This window comes from Danio rerio, chromosome 21 (genome assembly GCF_052040795.2).
Source record: "Danio rerio strain M-AB ecotype USA chromosome 21, GRCz13ab, whole genome shotgun sequence".
Taxonomy (NCBI): domain Eukaryota; kingdom Metazoa; phylum Chordata; class Actinopteri; order Cypriniformes; family Danionidae; genus Danio; species Danio rerio.
This window is the reverse complement of record NC_141041.1, coordinates 3,937,501-3,957,500: the sequence shown is the minus strand read 5'-3', so window position 1 is coordinate 3,957,500 and position 20,000 is coordinate 3,937,501. Positions and strand designations below refer to the sequence as shown.

At 34.1% G+C, this 20,000-nt stretch overlaps 1 protein-coding gene across 9 annotated transcripts in view; it reads right to left on the bottom strand.

The window, feature by feature from the left end:
* The window catches only part of ctif (CBP80/20-dependent translation initiation factor), a 129,957-nt gene that overhangs the window by 1,010 nt on the left and 108,947 nt on the right, over positions 1-20,000 (bottom strand). For 2 of the 9 annotated variants that reach the window (XR_015519782.1, XR_015519780.1), the window contains 3 exons: positions 6,776-6,829; positions 258-788; positions 1-195 (listed from right to left, as the gene is read on the bottom strand). The exon at positions 1-195 is cut by the window's left edge. Coding sequence is in view for 2 of the 9 variants with exons in the window: in XM_087300495.1 (XP_087156621.1) it covers positions 573-788; positions 6,776-6,829 (270 nt within the window). In the remaining 7 variants the exon portion in view is untranslated. Of the gene's footprint in view, positions 789-3,900; positions 4,575-6,239; positions 6,830-20,000 lie in introns of those variants that run through there. The other 7 variants (XR_015519781.1, XR_015519779.1, XM_087300495.1 and 4 more) reach the window with 4 other exon arrangements.

Below are 20,000 nucleotides of genomic sequence, written 5' to 3'. Positions count from 1 at the left end.
TTGGCTGTGTGCGCGCATGTGTGTATTATGTGTATAACGAGTGCGTGTGTGTCTATGAGTGTGTATAGTGAGTGGGTTTGTGTGTGTGTGTGTGTTGTTCAGCAGGGGTCATCTATGGTCATGCGGGCAGCTTCTGGATGGTTCTGTTGTAGTTTGCAGTGGTGTGTGTGTGTGTGTGTGTGTGTGTGTGTGTGTGTATGTATGTATGTATGTATGTATGTGTGTATGTGTGTGTGTGTGTGTGTGTATGTGTGTATGTGTGTATGTGTATGTGTGTGTTTGTGTGTGTGTGTGTGTGTGTGTTAAGCAGTGGTCAGTCCTCCTCTAAGGTCATGCGGTCAGCTTCTGGATGGTTCTGTTGTAGTATGCAGTGGTGTGTGTGTGTGTGTGTGTGTGTGTGTGTGTATGTATGTGTTCAGCAGTGGTCAGTCCTCCTCTAAGGTCATGCGGTCAGCTTCTGGATAGTTCTGTTGTAGTGTGCAGTGGTGTATGTGTGTGTGTGTGTGTGTGTGTGTGTGTGTGTGTGTGTGTGTGTGTGTGTGTATTCAGCAGTGGTCAGTCCTTCTCTATGGTCATGTGGTCAGCTTCTGGATGGTTCTGTTGTAGTATGCAGTGGTGAGGGCCTCCAGTGGGCTCCAGCGGTGCGCGTGCAGCTCGATGACCTCCATCAGCAGCGAGCGGGTCAGCTGAGACTCAGACGGACACAGCATCTTATCCCGCACGGCAGCCAGCAGCTCCGTCATCATCTCCGGCAGCTGCTCCTCCAACAGCCGACCGGTGCTCTGGAGCTGCAGGAGAAAACACACACACACACATCACATACACACCAGTAAATGTCATATTTAAGGGGATTTTCGCTGCATAGTACAGGTCAATAGGGTAGAGCTAACACTTTACTTGAAGGGGGTGATCATAAGATTTATTCATATAATATTTTCATACAACAGTTCTGTCTGGCTCTCAAATCTGATTGGCTGATAGCTGTGCGACATTCTAGTAATATCAGAAAAAAATCATTAACAGGTAAGTGACTTTCCAAGTCGATCTCTCTCTTTTGTATGCTGTAGTGCGGTATTTATACCATAATAGATCTGGGTATCATATTAGACAGCAATCTAACTTTTGAAAACCATATATCCCATGTCACAAAAACTGCCTTCTTTCATCTGAGAAATATCGCTAAATTACGAAATATGCTGTCCATCTCAGATGCAGAAAAGCTAGTCCATGCTTTTATGACTTCTAGGCTGGATTACTGTAATGCTCTGTTTGCTGGCTGCCCAGCATCCTCTATTAACAAACTTCAGCTAGTACAAAATGCAGCAGCCAGAGTTCTTACCAGGTCTAGAAAATATGATCATATCACCCCAATTTTATCCTCCTTACACTGGCTGCCTGTTAAGTTTCGTATTGAATTTAAAATATTACTTCTCACCTATAAAGCTCTAAATAATCTAGCTCCGGTTTATCTAACCAACCTTCTGTCTCGCTACAATCCAACTCGCTCTTTAAGATCTCAAAACTCAGGGCTTCTGGTAGTACCTAGAATAGCAAAGTCGAGTAAAGGAGGTCGAGCCTTCTCATTTATGGCTCCTAAACTCTGGAATAGCCTTCCTGATAATGTCCGAGGCTCAGACACACTCTCCCAGTTCAAAACTAGATTAAAGATCTGTTTAGTAAAGCATACACTCAATGCATCACCTAGCGGGTTCCACACAGGCTTCTGCATCTTGCTTATATACACTATGAACAGCAGCTACGCTAATTATTCTCTTTATTCTCTATTTTCACCTGGGGATACTCATCCCGAGGTCCTCAGATTATGCGGAGTCACTGATTGGATCCAAGACCAGCGACGAGATGATCCCAAGGTTTCCATATCCGGGATCAGGCCATATCCTGAGCTGCTGCTGCGCTGATGGTCGTGGGGAGTGGAGAACATGAGTCTGATTCCAGCGACGCTTCAGGGACAGACGAGTCTTCGCTGAGGCCAGCTTCCAGCCTCCACTGCGGTGACTGAAGCTCTGCACAAGACTTTTGGCCAGCGGAGAAATTAAAATGGTCATGCCCATCTGAGTCTGGTTCTCTCAAGGTTTTTTTTCTTCACTCCTATCAGGTGAATTTTTTTTTCCCTCTCCGCTGTCGCCACTGCCTCGCATGGTTCAGGATTGGTAGAGCTACGCATCGATGAATTTGCTCTTCAGTGTTTGGACTCTCATTAATGATTAAATCACACTGAACTGAGCTAAACTGAACTGAACTGAACTTAAACACTAAAAACTGAACTACACTGTTCCAGTTACTATGACCATTTATGTGAAGCTGCTTTGACACAATCTACATTGTAAAAGTGCTATACAAATAAAGCTGAATTGAATTGAATTGAATAATAGTCTAGTAGCATATGCTTTGTTTTGGATTTTCGGGGTTAATTATTGTGATGTCCTGATTGCAGCAGAGAAATACTGGGAAATCTCTGTAGACTGATGGCATTTCATGCTGTTCAGCCTTATAATCTTAAAATGTGAGCAAAATCACCCGTTTTAGACATAACATTACGCTACACTACCGCACAAAAGTCTTGTGGTGGATCCCAGTTGTAAGAGCAACAAATAACAACTTGACTTCTAGTTGATCAAAAGTGGCAGAAGGTGGATTTTTCTGCTGAATCATCTGGTGGACTGTATCCCAATCATCACAAATACTGCAGAAGACCTACGTCAGACCTTACTGTCCTAATAAAACAGCAAAAAATCAATGCATGATCATATTTTATTTTGGTTAAATAAGCGTAATCTAGAGGTCTTTGCCTTTCATATAAGCCACTTTTGATACCAAATGATCAGGGAATAGGCGAATGAACTGGGATAGGCGACAAGACTTTTGTCAGATAGTGTATAATACACATACCTGTCAACATTAGGATGTGAAAATAAGGGAAATGCCCACCATAATAAGGGATTCAGCTTATTAAAATGAGCTATTATGAAGAAATAGAACCAAGTCATCAAATCTCATTAGCCGTTTCCATACTGTAAAACTTACACATTCTGATTAAAGAGCAATTAATGAATCTCATTTATTAAATTTTTTTTTGTTTGATTACATTAAATAACAGGTTTCACTTTAAAATTGCACACATCTAACATTATAATGAAAGCATTTTATTGCTTTTCTGACTTTTTAGGCTCATTTAGGACGAAATTAGTTGTGTTTGGAAAAAAACCCTACTAAGCTCAACATCTTTAGATGCTATTATTATTAATTATGTGTATGTCTGTTTAAACATGCACCCAAAACCCAAACTTTTGCTCCGCTTCAAATCACAAGTACAGAATCCGTTTGGGAAACAGCATCTATTTATCACTATGGAGCGCGTCAGCTGACAGTCACGCACTGCTATATGACTGTTTTGAGGATTGCATATAAAGGGGAGACGGCACCTGCAATGAAAAGGAAGGGAATCGCGCTGTTTTTATGTTTAATTCAAAGTGTTTTCATGCCTAAACAAAGCGAAAGCACAGAATAGACTCATTTAAGAGCAAGGGGCGGTCCCTGGTGGTTCGGCGGTATGGGTTGCGTAAACTGAGGCTCGGCTTTTTAATGTTTATTTGCCACCCTTAAGAGAAAGTCTGAAAATACGTGAGAATTACGGGAAAATACCCTTACGGGATGATAGTGAGATAAAACTAAATTACGGGAGAATCCCGGGAAAAACAGGAGGGTTGACAGGTATGAATAATATTACACTGGGGAATAATTCAAATACTTGTTCTAAAGTGATGTTGCTGAATTAGCAGCAGTTTCTGCTGTTCTGACAGTCAGCTGCAGATGTTAATGAATGACAGAGAAAGTAGTACCTCAAGTTTCTTTCATACAAAAAGGATTTTTGAGACTATCTGTGCTTAATTTTTTTATATATATACACGATTAACATCGAACTGTTGCATAAACGCAATATTACAGCCGTAGCATTGCAATAATGGGCTGTATATCGACAAAGCGAGGGCACGAAGGCACTCTAGACAATGTCTGGCTGAGGTACAACTATTTGAAAACCTGGAATCTGAGGGTTTAAAAAAAAATCTAAATACTTAGGAAATTCCCTTTAAAGTTGTCCAAATTTAGTTCTTAGCAATGTACATTACTAATCAAAAATGTAATTTTGATGAATGTACTGTCAGAAATGTACAAAATGCCTTCATGGAAGATGATCTTCACTTAATATTCTAATGATTATGACACTAAAGAAAAATCGATAATTTTAACCCATACTATGATTTTTGGCTATTATGAAAGTTATGCACCCATACAACATAAGACACACATATGCACACATGCAAACATAAGTTTTGTGGTCCAGGGTCACATTTTCTAAACTATAGTGAATTAACTGTGATAATTGTTGAAGGTGTCAGGAATCATTTTTGGTTAGACTGTGAGGCCTACTCACACTATGCCCTTCGTACCGTGCCCAGGCCTGTTTCCCGGATTGTTTGAGAAGTGTGAGTGCGCTGAATCGGGCTCAAGCACGGTTCACTTGGCCGGCCCTGGCCCGGTTGGTAGAGGTGTGCCTGAGCGCGGTTCACTTGGGCTTCAGCCGAAACTGAAAGCGATATGTGACTTTTAAGGGGTTGTTTCATATGGATTTATTAATCATTCTTACTGTTCAGTGATCACAAATCACTGAACGCAAAGTGATCTGCCGTAGTTTATTAAAGACGCAAACTCCTCACTTCACGACAGCTGCGCGCCTTCAGCAGACCTCCTCATTCCTGCAGCACGAGAGCTTTATGATTGTTTATGAGCGCCAAAAGTGGCGGATCTGTCCGGTGAAATATCTGACTGCGTCACCGCATCCCTAAGGACTGTTTGGCGAAATATTTGACTGCAAGTCAATGCATGACAAACGACTGAAAGGATATAACTAGAGGAATCTCCACTGTGCTACTGGGTGAGAGCGTATGGCAAGCCGTTTTAGCATTTAAACCTTGTTCTGACTATGCATAAAAATATTTAGAGATATCTCTAATTATATTTTGACTAGTCATAATTATAATTCGACTAGTCAGATTGGAGATATCTGCAAATATATTATGACTGACTAGTCATATTCCTCCATTGACTTCCATTGAAAAATATTTGCAGATATCTCTAAATAAGTTTTGACTAGTCACAATCGTAATTAGAGACATCTCCAAATGAATTTTGACTAGTCAAAAATCCAATTCAAGATATCTACAACTGTAATTCGACTATTAGTAAATTAATTAGAGATATCTTCAAATATATTTGTAAATATCTCTAAATATGACGAATTAAAGATATTTCCAAATGTATTATGACTAGTAAAAACTCAGTTAGAGATATCTCTAATTACAATTGTGACTAATCAAAACTCATTTAGAGATATCTGCTAATATTTTTCAATGGAAGTCAATGGAGGAATATGACTAGTCATAATATATTTGCAGATATCTCCAGTCTGATTTCGTACAATTGTAATTGCAGATATGTCTAATTGTCATTCTGAGTAGTGGAATTATAATTATGACTAGTGAAAATATAATTAAAGATATCTCTAATATATTTATGGAGTCAGAACAAAGATTTAAATGCTAAAAAGGCTTGCCATAGAGAGCGCTTCTCACTGAACAGAGCAGCAGCGATGACGTAAGCGTGCCGAGGCCCGATATGGTGTGAGCGCGGGCCGTCGGGGGAGACGGGAGGGGGGACAAGCGTGCTTTGGCCCGGTTCGAGGCAACTGTACCTAGTGTGAGTACGGCCTCACACTATGTATAGTTACCTTGAACCGGGCCAAAGCACGCTTGTCCCCCCTCCTGTCTTGCCCAACAGCCCGCACTCCCGTTACATTTGGGCCTGGGCACGCTTACGTCATCGATGATGACAGTGCAGATTTCTTTAGTTATATCGGTTAAGTGGTTTGATGTGCAGAGACACGCAGTCAAATATTTCGCCGAACAGATCCGTCACTTTTGACGCTCATAAACAACCATAAAGCCCTCGTGCTGCAGAAATTAGGAGGTTTGCTGAAGGCGCAGCTGATATGCAGTGAGGGGTTTGCATCTTTAATAATCTACGACAGTAAGAATGATTAATACACCCATATGAAACAGTGCCCTTAAAGTCACATCTCGCTTTCAGTTTCGGACTCAGGCACATTTTGCACACACACACAAGCATATCGCACCAAAGCCCAAGTAAACCGCGCTCTGTGCCTGAGCCCGATTCAGAGCACTCACACTTCTCAAACGACCCAGGAAACAGGTCTGGGCACGGTTCGGATAGCAAAGTGTGAGTGGGCACTGAGTGTAATATCTGTTTAAAGGGGGATGAAAAAACACAGACTGACAGACACAGACACACTCCGGCTGAAAAGAAGTGTCAAAGGTCAAATCCAGGGCAGACAGAGAGACAAAAAGAGACGAGACTATAGAGAGGAGCCGGACAGACTAGATCAGCTGCGTCTTCAGACAAAATGTCTCTCGATGATCCGTCTGTGGCTTCATCACATCATCATCATTCTCTGGATGGAGACAAACTGAAGGAGCTAAGATGTAGGGGAACGTCTTTGTAACTTATATTAATTTTGCATTTTATATGCATTATTTACATGCTACATTGTGAATGATTTACAGTCTGCGAGTTTGAATATTGACCCAGTACATTAGTAGTAATTCTGCATGTGCATGAGTCTCATTTGCTCCCGGATCTCCTTCATTATAAATGTTTATCAGCAGTGTTATAAACTTACCTCCATAGAACAGCAGAGAACAGCGTCCTCCTTCACCTCAGGTGACTCCAGGAGCTAACACACACAAAAACATGAACATAAAACGCATTATAAATAAATCGTATCCACTGCATCCCTGGTAAACTGTACATACTGCATATTGCAAGACACAATGTTTTGCGTTGTCATGCACATTATTGACATATTTCATTAAATAAAGCACTGGATAGAAATTGCAAGATACACAAAACATTTACATTCCACAATGCACACAAACTATATACTTATATTAGGAAATAATTCAGACAGATTTTTATATTTTGTGTGTATAAACTATTAAATTAAATAATCATTTGCATGAAACATCTATTTTCAGTATTATTTGTAATTTCAGTTATAAAAAAAAAACACATTTTGTGTGTATCCCAACGTTCTGGTCTTCTCTGTTACATTGGTTACAAAAAGGCAGAACAATCTGTTAAGCACTGATAGAAAAAGCATGGGACTTGCTCTGAGTGATGTCACTTTCTCTTGCGGGAAACTCTGGAAGGCATTGATGCGTGTCATTATTTTTCTTTCATTTATTTGTACAAAATGTTGATAAAAATAGGACATAAATTTTTTGTCAACTCTGTTAATGTGACATTTCATTGATTTATTATCATCAACTCCATTATTGTCAACTCCGTTATAGTCAAGTCCGTTATCGTCAACTTCGTTATTATCGTAATCTCTTTGTTAAAGTCTCAGTTATTATTGTCAAATCTTCATTATTGTAGTCAAGTCCGTTATCGTCAACTCTGTTATTTTCGTAATCCCTTTGTTAAAATCTTTAATATTATCGTAAACTCCATTATCGTCAACTCTGTTATTTTCGTAATCTCTTTGTTAAAATCTTTGATATTATCATAAACTCCATTATCCTCAAGTCTGTTATTGTCAACTCTGTTATTATCGTAATCTCTCTGTTATTGTCAAATCTCTGCTTTTATCATTAATTCTTTGTTACTATCATCAACTCCCTTATCATAATCTCTGCTATTATCACCATCTATGTTATCGTCTACACTGTAATCATCAAACCACTGTTATTATTGTCAAATATCTGCTTTTATCATCAACTGTTATTATTTTCACTGTTATCGTCAACTCTCTGTTATTGTCAAATCACTTATTATTGTCAAATATGTTATTATCGTCAACTGTTATCATCAAATCACTGTTATTTTTTCTAATATCTGTTAGTATTATCGTCAAATGTAATTATCGTCATCTCAGTTACTGTCAAATCTGTTATTATCGTCATTGTTATCGTCAACACTTATCATCAACTCCGTTATCGTCAACACTGTTATTGTCAACACATTGTTATTATTGTCAAATCTCTGTTATTATATCAACTGTTATTATCGCCATTATTATTGTCAACTCTGGTATTACCGTCACTGTTATTGTCAACTCTGTTACCTTCAACTCTGTTACCGTCAACTCATTGTTATTATTGTCAAATCACTGTTATATATAGTCACATATCTATTATTATCGTCAGCTCTGTTATTGTCAAAACACTGTTATTATTTTCAAACATCTGGTATTATTATCGTCAAATGTAATAATCGTCATCTCTGTTATCGTCAAATCTGTTATTTTTTCATTGTTATCTTCCACTACGTTATCGTCAACACTGTTAATCGTCAACTCATTGTTATTATAGTCAAATCTCTGTTATATCAACTCTGTTATTATCACCATTATTATCGTCAACTCTGTTATTAGTCACTGTTATTATCAACTGTTACCATCAACTCATTGTTATTGTCAAATCACTTTTATTATTGTCAATTACCTGTTATTATCGTCACCTCTGTTATTGCCAAATCCCTGTTATTTTCAAATATCAGTTATTATTATTGTCAAATGTAAAAATCGTAATCTCTGTTATCGTCAACACTGTTATCGTCAATTCATTGTTATTATAGTCGAATCTCTGTTATTATATCAACTCTGTTATTATCGCAATTGTTATCGTCAACTTACTGTTATTATTTTCAAATATCTGTTATTATTATCGTCAAACGTAATAATCGTCATCTCTGTTATCGTCAAATCTCTGTTATTATCTTCATTGTTATCGCCAACTCATTGTTCGTATAGTCAAATCTCTGTTAAATCAACTCTGTTATTATTGCCATTATTAACGTCAACTCTTTTATTGTCAAATCACTGGTATTATTTTCAAATATCTTCATTGTTCTTCATTGTTATCGTCAACTCAGTAATCGCCAACACTTTTATCGTCAACTCATTGTTATTATAGTCAAATCTCTGTTATATCAACTCTGTTATTATCGCCTATATTATCGTCAGCTCTGGTATTACCGTTACTGTTATAACTCTGTCACCGTAAACTCATTGTTGTTATTGTCAAATCACTGTTATTATTGTCAAATATCTGTTATTATTATCTTCAAATGTAATAATCGTCATCTCTGTTATCGTCAAATCTCTGTTATGTTTTTCATTGTTATCGTCAACAGTTATCGTCAACTAATTGTTATTATAGTCAAATCTCTGTTATTATATCAACTCTGTTATTGTCAAATCAATGTTATTATTTTCAAATATCTGTTATCATTATAGTCAAATGTAATTATAGTCATCTGTTATCGTCAAATCTCTGTTATTATCTTCATTATCGTCAACACTGTTATCGTCAACTTATTGTTATTATTGTCAAATTATTTTTATTATTGTCAAATGTCTGTTATTATCATCGACTCTGTTATTGTCAAATCACTGTTATTATTTTCAAATGTCTGTTATTATTATGTTATTATCTTCATTGTTATCGTCAACACTGTTATCATCAACTCATTGTTATTATAGTCAAATCTCTGTTATTATATCAACTGTTATTATCGCCATTATTATTGTCAACTCTGTTATTACCGTCACTGTTATTGTCAACTCTGTTACCGTCAACTCATTGTTATTATTGTCAAATCACTGTTATATATAGTCACATATCTATTATTATCGTCAGCTCTGTTATTGTCAAAACACTGTTATTATTTTCAAACATCTGGTATTATTATCGTCAAATGTAATAATCGTCATCTCTGTTATCGTCAAATCTGTTATTTTTTCATTGTTATCTTCCACTACGTTATCGTCAACACTGTTAATCGTCAACTCATTGTTATTATAGTCAAATCTCTGTTATATCAACTCTGTTATTATCACCATTATTATCGTCAACTCTGTTATTAGTCACTGTTATTATCAACTGTTACCATCAACTCATTGTTATTGTCAAATCACTTTTATTATTGTCAATTACCTGTTATTATCGTCACCTCTGTTATTGCCAAATCCCTGTTATTTTCAAATATCAGTTATTATTATTGTCAAATGTAAAAATCGTAATCTCTGTTATCGTCAACACTGTTATTGTCAATTCATTGTTATTATAGTCGAATCTCTGTTATTATATCAACTCTGTTATTATCGCAATTGTTATCGTCAACTTACTGTTATTATTTTCAAATATCTGTTATTATTATCGTCAAACGTAATAATCGTCATCTCTGTTATCGTCAAATCTCTATTATTATCTTCATTGTTATCGCCAACTCATTGTTCGTATAGTCAAATCTCTGTTAAATCAACTCTGTTATTATTGCCATTATTAACGTCAACTCTTTTATTGTCAAATCACTGGTATTATTTTCAAATATCTTCATTGTTCTTCATTGTTATCGTCAACTCAGTAATCGCCAACACTTTTATCGTCAACTCATTGTTATTATAGTCAAATCTCTGTTATATCAACTCTGTTATTATCGCCTATATTATCGTCAGCTCTGGTATTACCGTTACTGTTATAACTCTGTCACCGTAAACTCATTGTTGTTATTGTCAAATCACTGTTATTATTGTCAAATATCTGTTATTATTATCTTCAAATGTAATAATCGTCATCTCTGTTATCGTCAAATCTCTGTTATTTTTTTCATTGTTATCGTCAAGTTATCGTCAACTAATTGTTATTATAGTCAAATCTCTGTTATTATATCAACTCTGTTATTATCAAATTACTGTTATTATTTTCAAATATCTGTTATCATTATAGTCAAATGTAATTATAGTCATCTGTTATCGTCAAATCTCTGTTATTATCTTCATTATCGTCAACACTGTTATCGTCAACTTATTGTTATTATTGTCAAATTATTTTTATTATTGTCAAATGTCTGTTATTATCATCGACTCTGTTATTGTCAAATCACTGTTATTATTTTCAAATGTCTGTTATTATTATGTTATTATCTTCATTGTTATCGTCAACACTGTTATCATCAACTCATTGTTATTATAGTCAAATCTCTGTTATTATATCAACTGTTATTATCGCCATTATTATCGTCAACTGTGTTATAATCGTCATTATTATCGTCAACTATGTTACCGTCAACTCTGTTACCATCCACTGTGTTACCAACAACTCTGTTACAGACAATTCATTGTTATTATAGTCAAATCTCTGTTATTATATCAACTCTGTTATTATCGCCACTATTATCGCCAACTTTGTTATCATCGTCAACTTTGTTATCATCATCAACTCTCTGTTATTATCGTCAACTCTGTTAGTCGTTTTTAACTTTAAGAAAACAACAATTAGTAAAAGAATTAAATGTTTCCCATCACATTTTTCATTATTCTACATTAATAATGAATTAAGCTTACTGTAAATGTGTTGTATATCATTTAAATAAAAAACAGATTGGAAAATGCTTGTAATATACCCGAAACAGTAGAGTGAGTCAAACATTAACAATCCTCCAAGTAAAACCCTTTAGAAAGAAAAAACAAAAACCATCTCTGACATACAAAAACATCTACTGAAACTGAAATCTAAAGATGTAAATAAAGAAAATGCAATAAAACAGGTTTGTATCTTCTGCTAATCTGAAATAAGTCATGCTGCGGAATTAAAATCTAAAAATTAGTGTGTGTTAAAAAAAATTATAATAATAATAATATTAAGCTATTGTCATACTCTGTTCTGTTTGACCAACTCCTCTGTGCATTTTATTTGCATTATTCATCACGTGTTCGGCAGACCTCATCATTCAGGAGGTCACTGCTGTTAATCCAGACGTGTATATACACCACACATCTCCACACGAATCATCTTTCACTTCCTCTTTGTCTGTTCCTCAAAAACCACCAGCCGACAGACGCCAGTGAGACCAATATCAACAGTCTAAACCCCAGACAACTGTTGTGACAGACAGAAATGTGCTCAGTCTGACCACAACAACAGAAGTGAAACTCACTCAACAGGACAAATAGGCTCTATTATTCTGACGCAAGACATATTGCTACAATAAGGTTGCATTAGTTGATGTCAGTTAAAGGGGACCTTTTATGTGCCTTTTTACAAGATGTAAAATAAGTCTCTGATGTGCCTAAAGTGTATATGTGAGGTTTAAGCTAAAAAAAAATAAACACAAATAATCTTTATGACTCTTTGAATCTCCATTTTAGGCCCTAATTCTAATTGTGCCATTTTGATGACTGTCGCTTTAAATTCAAATGAGATTGTGCTCTTTTCAAAAGAGGGCGGAGCTATTAATATGTGTCAGCATAGTCGCAGATTCAAAAACAAGACTAACATCCTTTGCTAATGAGGAAGATATCCTAGTTTTGGCAGGGATTTCCCCCCCTGAAAAATGTTTACCATTAGAGGCTGTTTATTTCCAAAGACGTGTGACAACAAACCATGTTTAAACCCCTTTTAAAAGTGTGTGGGATAGTTCACCCAAAAATTACAATTCTGTCATCATTTACTTTGCCTTTCACTTGATTCAAATCCTATTTGAGTTTCTTTTTTTCTTTTGAACACAAAAGAAGATATTTTGAAGAATGCTGAAAACCATCAACTTGTTTTTGCTATTATGGAAGCCTAATAATTATTAATAAGCAGCAAATTAGGAGTTTACTGAGCTGAAAGTCATAGTTAAAGCTTTAATAATAGCAAGAAATGCACCTTAAAAGATAGTGTCAAGGTCATTTCTAAACAAAAACAAATGCAAACAAAAAAACAAGCTTTAAATGCATGCATTTCTAAAATGTTCTCACCTTTATGCAATACACAACTGTATTGTAATTCCACGGCCTGGTTTCCGTTATTATCGTCACTTTTATGGTCAACTCTATTATTATCATCGCTGTTTTCGGCACCTCTGTTGTGGTCAACTGTTATTATCGTCACGGTTATCGTCAACAATGTTTTCGTCAATGTTATTATTGTCACTGTTATCGTCAACTCCGTTATCATCAGTGTTATTATCATCAATGTTTTCGGCAGCTATTGTCATCAACTGTTATTAGCGTCATTTGTTATTATTGTCACTGTTATCGTGAATTGATAAATCATCAATGGTTTTGTCGTCACTGTTATCGTCAACTCTGTCATTATCATCAATGTTTTTATCAATGTTATTGTCACTGTTATTGTCAGTGTTTTTGACAAATATGTTATTGTCGACTGTTATCATCAAGTGTTTTTATAATACATTTTTGGCAAATCTATTGTCATCAACTGTTATTATCGTCAATTATTATTATCATCAATGTTTTTATCAGTGTTATTTTCGTCACTGTTATCGACAACTCTGTTATTATCATCAATGTTTTCGGCAACTCTGTTGTCGTCAACTGTTATTTTCGTCACTGTTATCACCAACTCCGTTATTATCATCAATGTTTTAGTTAACTTTGTTGTTGTCAACTGTTATAGTCAACTCTGTTATTATGATCAATATTTTCGGCAACTGTTATTATCGTCAACTTATTATCATCACTGTTATTGAATCTTATTATCAATGTTTTTAGAAACTGTTATTATTGTCAACTATTACTATCATCACTGTTATCATTAAAATTTATTATCATCAATGTTTTTGGAAAATCTGGTAGTCAGTTGATATCAACAAGTATTATCATCAATGTTTTCGGCAACTCTGTTGTCTTCAACTCTTGTTATCTTCACTGTTATCGTCAAGTGTTATTATCATCAATGATTTCATTAATGTTATTATCATCACTGTTATCGACAACTCTGTTAATATCATCAATGTTTTCGACAACTGTTATGATTGTCAACTTATTATTGTCACTGTTATTATCGTTAACTCTGTTATTATGATCAGTGTTTTCATCAACTGAAATTATCGTCAACTGTTATCTATCTATCTATCTATCTATCTATCTATCTATCTATCTATCTATCTATCTATCTATCTATCTATCTATCTATCTATCTATCTATCTATCTATATATATATATATATATATATATATATATATATATATATAATGGTCAACTCTGTTATTATCATTAATGGTTTTGGTAACTCTTATTACCATCAATGTTTTCAGCAACTCTGTTGTCATAAACTTTTATAATTGTCACTGTTATTGTCAAGTCTGTAATTGTCATCAATATTTTTGGCAACTGTTTTTATCATCACTGTTATCATCAAATCCATTATTCACATCAATGTTGTCGACAACTCTGTTGTTGTCAACTGTTATTATTGTCACTGTTATCACCAACTCCGTTATTATCATCAACGTTTTCGTCAACTCTGTTGTTTTCAACTGTTATTATTGTCACTGTTATCACCAACTCCGTTATTATTATCTACGTTTTCGTCAACTCTGTTGTTTTCAACTGCTATTATCGTCACTGTTATCACCAACTCCGTTATTATCATCAACGTTTTCGTCAACTCTGTTGTTGTCACTTGCTATTATCGTCACTGTTATCACCAACTCCGTTATTATCATCAACGTTTTCGTCAACTCTGTTGTTGTCAACTGTTATTATTGTCACTGTTATCACCAACTCCGTTATTATCATCAACGTTTTCGTCAACTCTGTTGTTGTCACTTGCTATTATCGTCACTGTTATCACCAACTCCGTTATTATCTTTAACGTTTTCGTCAACTCTGTTGTTGTCAACTGTTATTATTGTCACTGTTATTACCAACTCCGTTATTATCATCAACGTTTTCGTCAACTCTGTTGTTGTCAAATGCTATTATCGTCACTGTTATCCTCAACTCTGTAATTATTATCAATGTTTTTGGCAACTGTTATTATCATCACTGTTATCACCAACTCCGTTATTATCATCAACGTTTTCGTCAACTCTGTTGTTGTCACTTGCTATTATCGTCACTGTTATCACCAACTCCGTTATTATCTTTAACGTTTTCGTCAACTCTGTTGTTGTCAACTGTTATTATTGTCACTGTTATTACCAACTCCGTTATTATCATCAACGTTTTCGTCAACTCTGTTGTTGTCAAATGCTATTATCGTCACTGTTATCCTCAACTCTGTAATTATTATCAATGTTTTTGGCAACTGTTATTATCATCACTGTTATCACCAACTCCGTTATTATGATCAATGTTTTCGGCAACTCTGTTGTTCTCAACTATTATTGTCACTGTTATCATCAACTCCGTTATTATAATAAATGTTTTTGGCAACTCTGTTGTCGTCAACTGCTATTATTGTTACTGTTATCGTCAACTCTGTAATTATCATCAACGTTTTTGGCAATGGTTAATATCGTCAATTGTTATTATCATCCAATGTTATTGTTGTAACCATTAACTTGTTTTTCCTACTAAGGAAGCCAATGGTTACAGGTTTTAAGCCTAAGTTTAGAGCTTAAAGCTTAAAGTCATAGTTGAAGGTTTGATAATAGCAAGAAATGTACCTTAAAAAGAGGGAAAGCCATTTTTTTTTTTATTAAAAACTAATGCAAAACTTAAACCAAACCAAACAAATGCATGCATTATTAAATGTTCTCAGCTCTAAGCTTTTCACAAGTCTATTATAATCCTGCGGTCTGGTTTCCCATATGCCCGATGTCTTTTCTGTTCCAGACATGATTACGTCATTCATTATTATGTAAGAATGTTCTCTTCATCTTGGGTAACGTGTTTGTGTAATACAAAACTGCTGATCAGAGCCGGACGCAAAAATCACATAAAAGTGCATTTATGAGTCAGTGGTTCGTTCATAAGTTTTGCACTGATGGGCAGACACATTTATGCTTCTTCAGAGGTTAGTAAAGATTTCTCATCTGATGATTTCATGGATGACACTGCATTTAAACACAGTAACATTAGTCGCCACTGGCTTGCTTGGTTTTGGACTTATGTAGCTGTGGATCGATGGACTTTCTCTTTAGTGTTGAAACTTTCAGCAGTGAAAATTAAACCACACTGACCTGAAATGAACTTCAAGACTGAAAACTGAACTGACACTGTTTCAGTCTACTAAAACTTCTGTGTTAAGCTGCTTTGACACAATCTACATTAAAAAGCGCTGTAGAAATAAAGATGAATTGAACTGCATTAAAACTCGACTGGAGTTTCATGGTCTAGAGCTGGATTATTTACACTGTTAGGGAAAGTTGCAAAAAAATTATTTAAAGAAGGTTAGCGTTAACTTGACCAGTAATGTATTAATTTGAGAAAAAAAAAAAAAAAAAAAAAATATATATATATATATAAATAAAACAATAACAAACTCAGTAGCAGTATTAATAATAATAATGCATTAAAATCCACGACTTTCTTTATAAATAAACAAAAACAAAATAATTACTACCTTAAAAATGTTCAAAGATAACACTATTATTACAATTATTAAAAATAATAAATAATTACATATTTTAATACATTATTATACTTGTTATTTAATAATAATACATAATTAAACATTTTACTACATTATAGTAATTATTATTATTATCATTTAATAATGATGCATATTTACATATACAGTATGGTGACGCAGTGGCGCAGTAGGTAGTGCTGTCGCCTCGCAGCAAGATGGTCGCTCGGCTGGGTCAGTTGGCATTTCTGTGTGGAGTTTGCATGTTCTCCCAGCGTTCGTGTGGGTTTCCCCCACAGTCCAAAGACATGCGGTAGAGGTGAATTGGGGAAGCTAAATTGTCCATAGTGTATGAGTGTGTATGGATGTTTCCCAGAGACGGGTTGCAGCTGGAAGGGCATCTGCTGTGTAAAACATATGCTGGATATGTTGCCGGTTCATTCCGCAGTGGCGACCCCAGAATAATAAAGGGACTAAGCCGAAAAGAAAATGAATGATTTACACATATTATTTGTATATAATATTTGTAATATATGTACATATATACATGCATTTTTTAATTATTATTATTTTAGGGTTTTTCACCTTCATTGACAGGACAGTGGAGATTTAAAGACATAAAAGTATGGGGAGCAGAGAGAGGGGAAGGATCGGCAAAGGACCCTAGTCTGGAATCAAACTCGGGTCACTGCGAGCACCTGGGTGCTATATTTCAACGCACTAACCACTAGGCTATTAGCGCCAACATAATTATCAGCGCCAACATAATTACATATTTTAATACATTATTGTTATTGTTGTAACAATAATAATAATAATAATTATTATTATTATTACGGTTGCATGATATTTTTTTGTATGGGATGTTGTAAATTAACAAAAAATAATTAGATTTATAATATCATAATAGCAATAATTAAATTCTTATTTTTAATAGAAAAAAGTCCTAATATTATGATATTGTTGACGATGTTGCCCAATATTTATTTCACCTGTGTTGTTTTCTAGGTTTAGCATCACTCAACATAATGACAAGTGCTGTCAAAAGATTAATCTTCATTGAGTAAAGTCAAAATAAATGCTTCATGAGTTAAATGTGTACTGTGTATATTTGTTTTATATATACATAGAAAATCAAACATACATGTTTAAATTTGAGAAAATGTTTATTTATATTTAAACATTTAATATTTATGTCTAATACAAACTATATACCAATATAAATATATATGTATTTATTTAGGTTTTAATTTTTTTGTTTTATATATATATATATATATATATATATATATATATTGAGCACATATAGACAACATTTACGCGTAGTGAGTACAAACAAATTATGCAATTACAAACTTGATTTTCAACTAGATTAATTGTGATTATTCATTTGACAACACTAATATATATATATATATATATATATATATATATATATATATATATATATGTATATATATATACGTATACATTTATATATATATATATTATATATATATTAAATATACATATATACATATATATATATATATAAATATATACATATATACATATATATATATATATATATATATATATATATATATATATATATATATATATATATATATATACGTATACATTTATATATATATATATTATATATTATATATACATATATATATATATAAATATATATATATATATATATATATATATATATATATATATATATATATATATATATATATATATATATATATATATTATATATACATATACACACACACACACACACACACACACACACACACACACACATATATATATATATATATATATATATATATATATATATATATATATATATATATATATATATATATATATATATATATATATATATATATATTTCCCAAATGATGTTTACACCAGAGGAACAATATTTTTTCCCTCTGGAGAAAGTCTTAGTTGATTTATTTCAGCTAGAATAAAAGCAGTTTTGATTTTTTTTAAAACTATTTTAAGGTCAAAATTATTAGCCCCTTTAAGCAATATTTGTTTTGGATTGTCTACAGAACAAACCACTGTTATAGAATGACTTGCCTAATTACCCTAACCTGCCTAGTTACCCCAGTTAAGCCTTTAAATGTCACATTAAGCTGAAAACTAGTATCTTGAACAATATAGAAAAAGATAATAAAGTCAAAAAGAAATCAATTATTGAAAATGTGAAATACACAGGAGGGCTAATAATTCAGACTGTATATAACCATATACACCAGCGTCTGTACAGATCTGGAGAGACGGCGAGCAGTGCAGTCGGGCAGAGAAACAGGCAGCTCTTTGTGAAGCAGGGGGCCTTCAGGGGCCGAACGCACGGCTCTGATCAAAGCTGATGGAGCGGCTCTGGATCCCGTCTCACAAAACAGCCGACAGACGAACACACTGAAGCAGGCAGTTCACTCACTCTACAAACACACTACACACAGCTCTCGCAATCACACACTTTCACCCACAGTCTACGCTTTTAGCTTAAAGTTACTGCATCACACATTCAACAGCCTGTTACTGTTCAAGTGAGCCTATTTACAGCTATTTTTGTACTGACCAAGATGTCGCTACAGAACTTAAACATATTTTTAATGAGCTTTTATTCTATTTACATCTTTCTGTTTGTGCAATTTATTTGCTTTTATTTAATTTAAACCTGTTTTAACACTTAATTTAATTATTCTTATTTTGTGTAACTTGTTGTATCTTATGCTTCCTTTATTCAGGTTAAGCACTTTGAATTACCATTGTGTATGAAATGCGATATATCAGCAACATCACATTTAATGCCAGCACTATCAGCACTCGTACAGCCTTGTCACCCTTGTGTATTAGTCCGCCTACACTAGGGGTCTGTTCTTCCTACGTGGATTACTCAGTTAGCTGGATTTGGATATTGACACGATCCAGGATCGTTTCGTTCTTCAAAGCTGATCCGAGAGTTGTTGTCATGGCAACAGTTCTGCTAGCTCAAACCTGATCGGGAGCAGGTTCAATTCATATAAACGGGATTAGATCGGCTCAGTTCAAGCAAAGATAATACAGAAAGTATGTTCTGAATTCTGATATTTTCTTACAGTAGTGGTTATATACACTTGGGAAAATGGTACATATTTTTTAACTATATATATAAAGTCATAGTCATTAATAAAATAAATAAAGTTATACATATTAATAAAACGTATGCAATCTGCACCCTTGAAATGAAAGTACAAAGACTGCCACCTGGTGGTGCAAAGAGAAAACTTATTGATATGAACTTTTTAGATCGCTTTAGTACAATTTGTGTATAATAGAAATGCACAATATGTGACTTTTTTTTAAAGCAATAATACATTTATACAGTCATAAACATGTTTTGATAGTTAATATGTCAGTGATTTGATGCTTCACAAAAGTTGCAGACGCCTTTACCAATATCAAAATGCTTTTGTAAACAACCAGTTATTCTTTACACCGATTAAAAAACAGCTACTATAATAAAGAAAATCTTTTCTAAATGA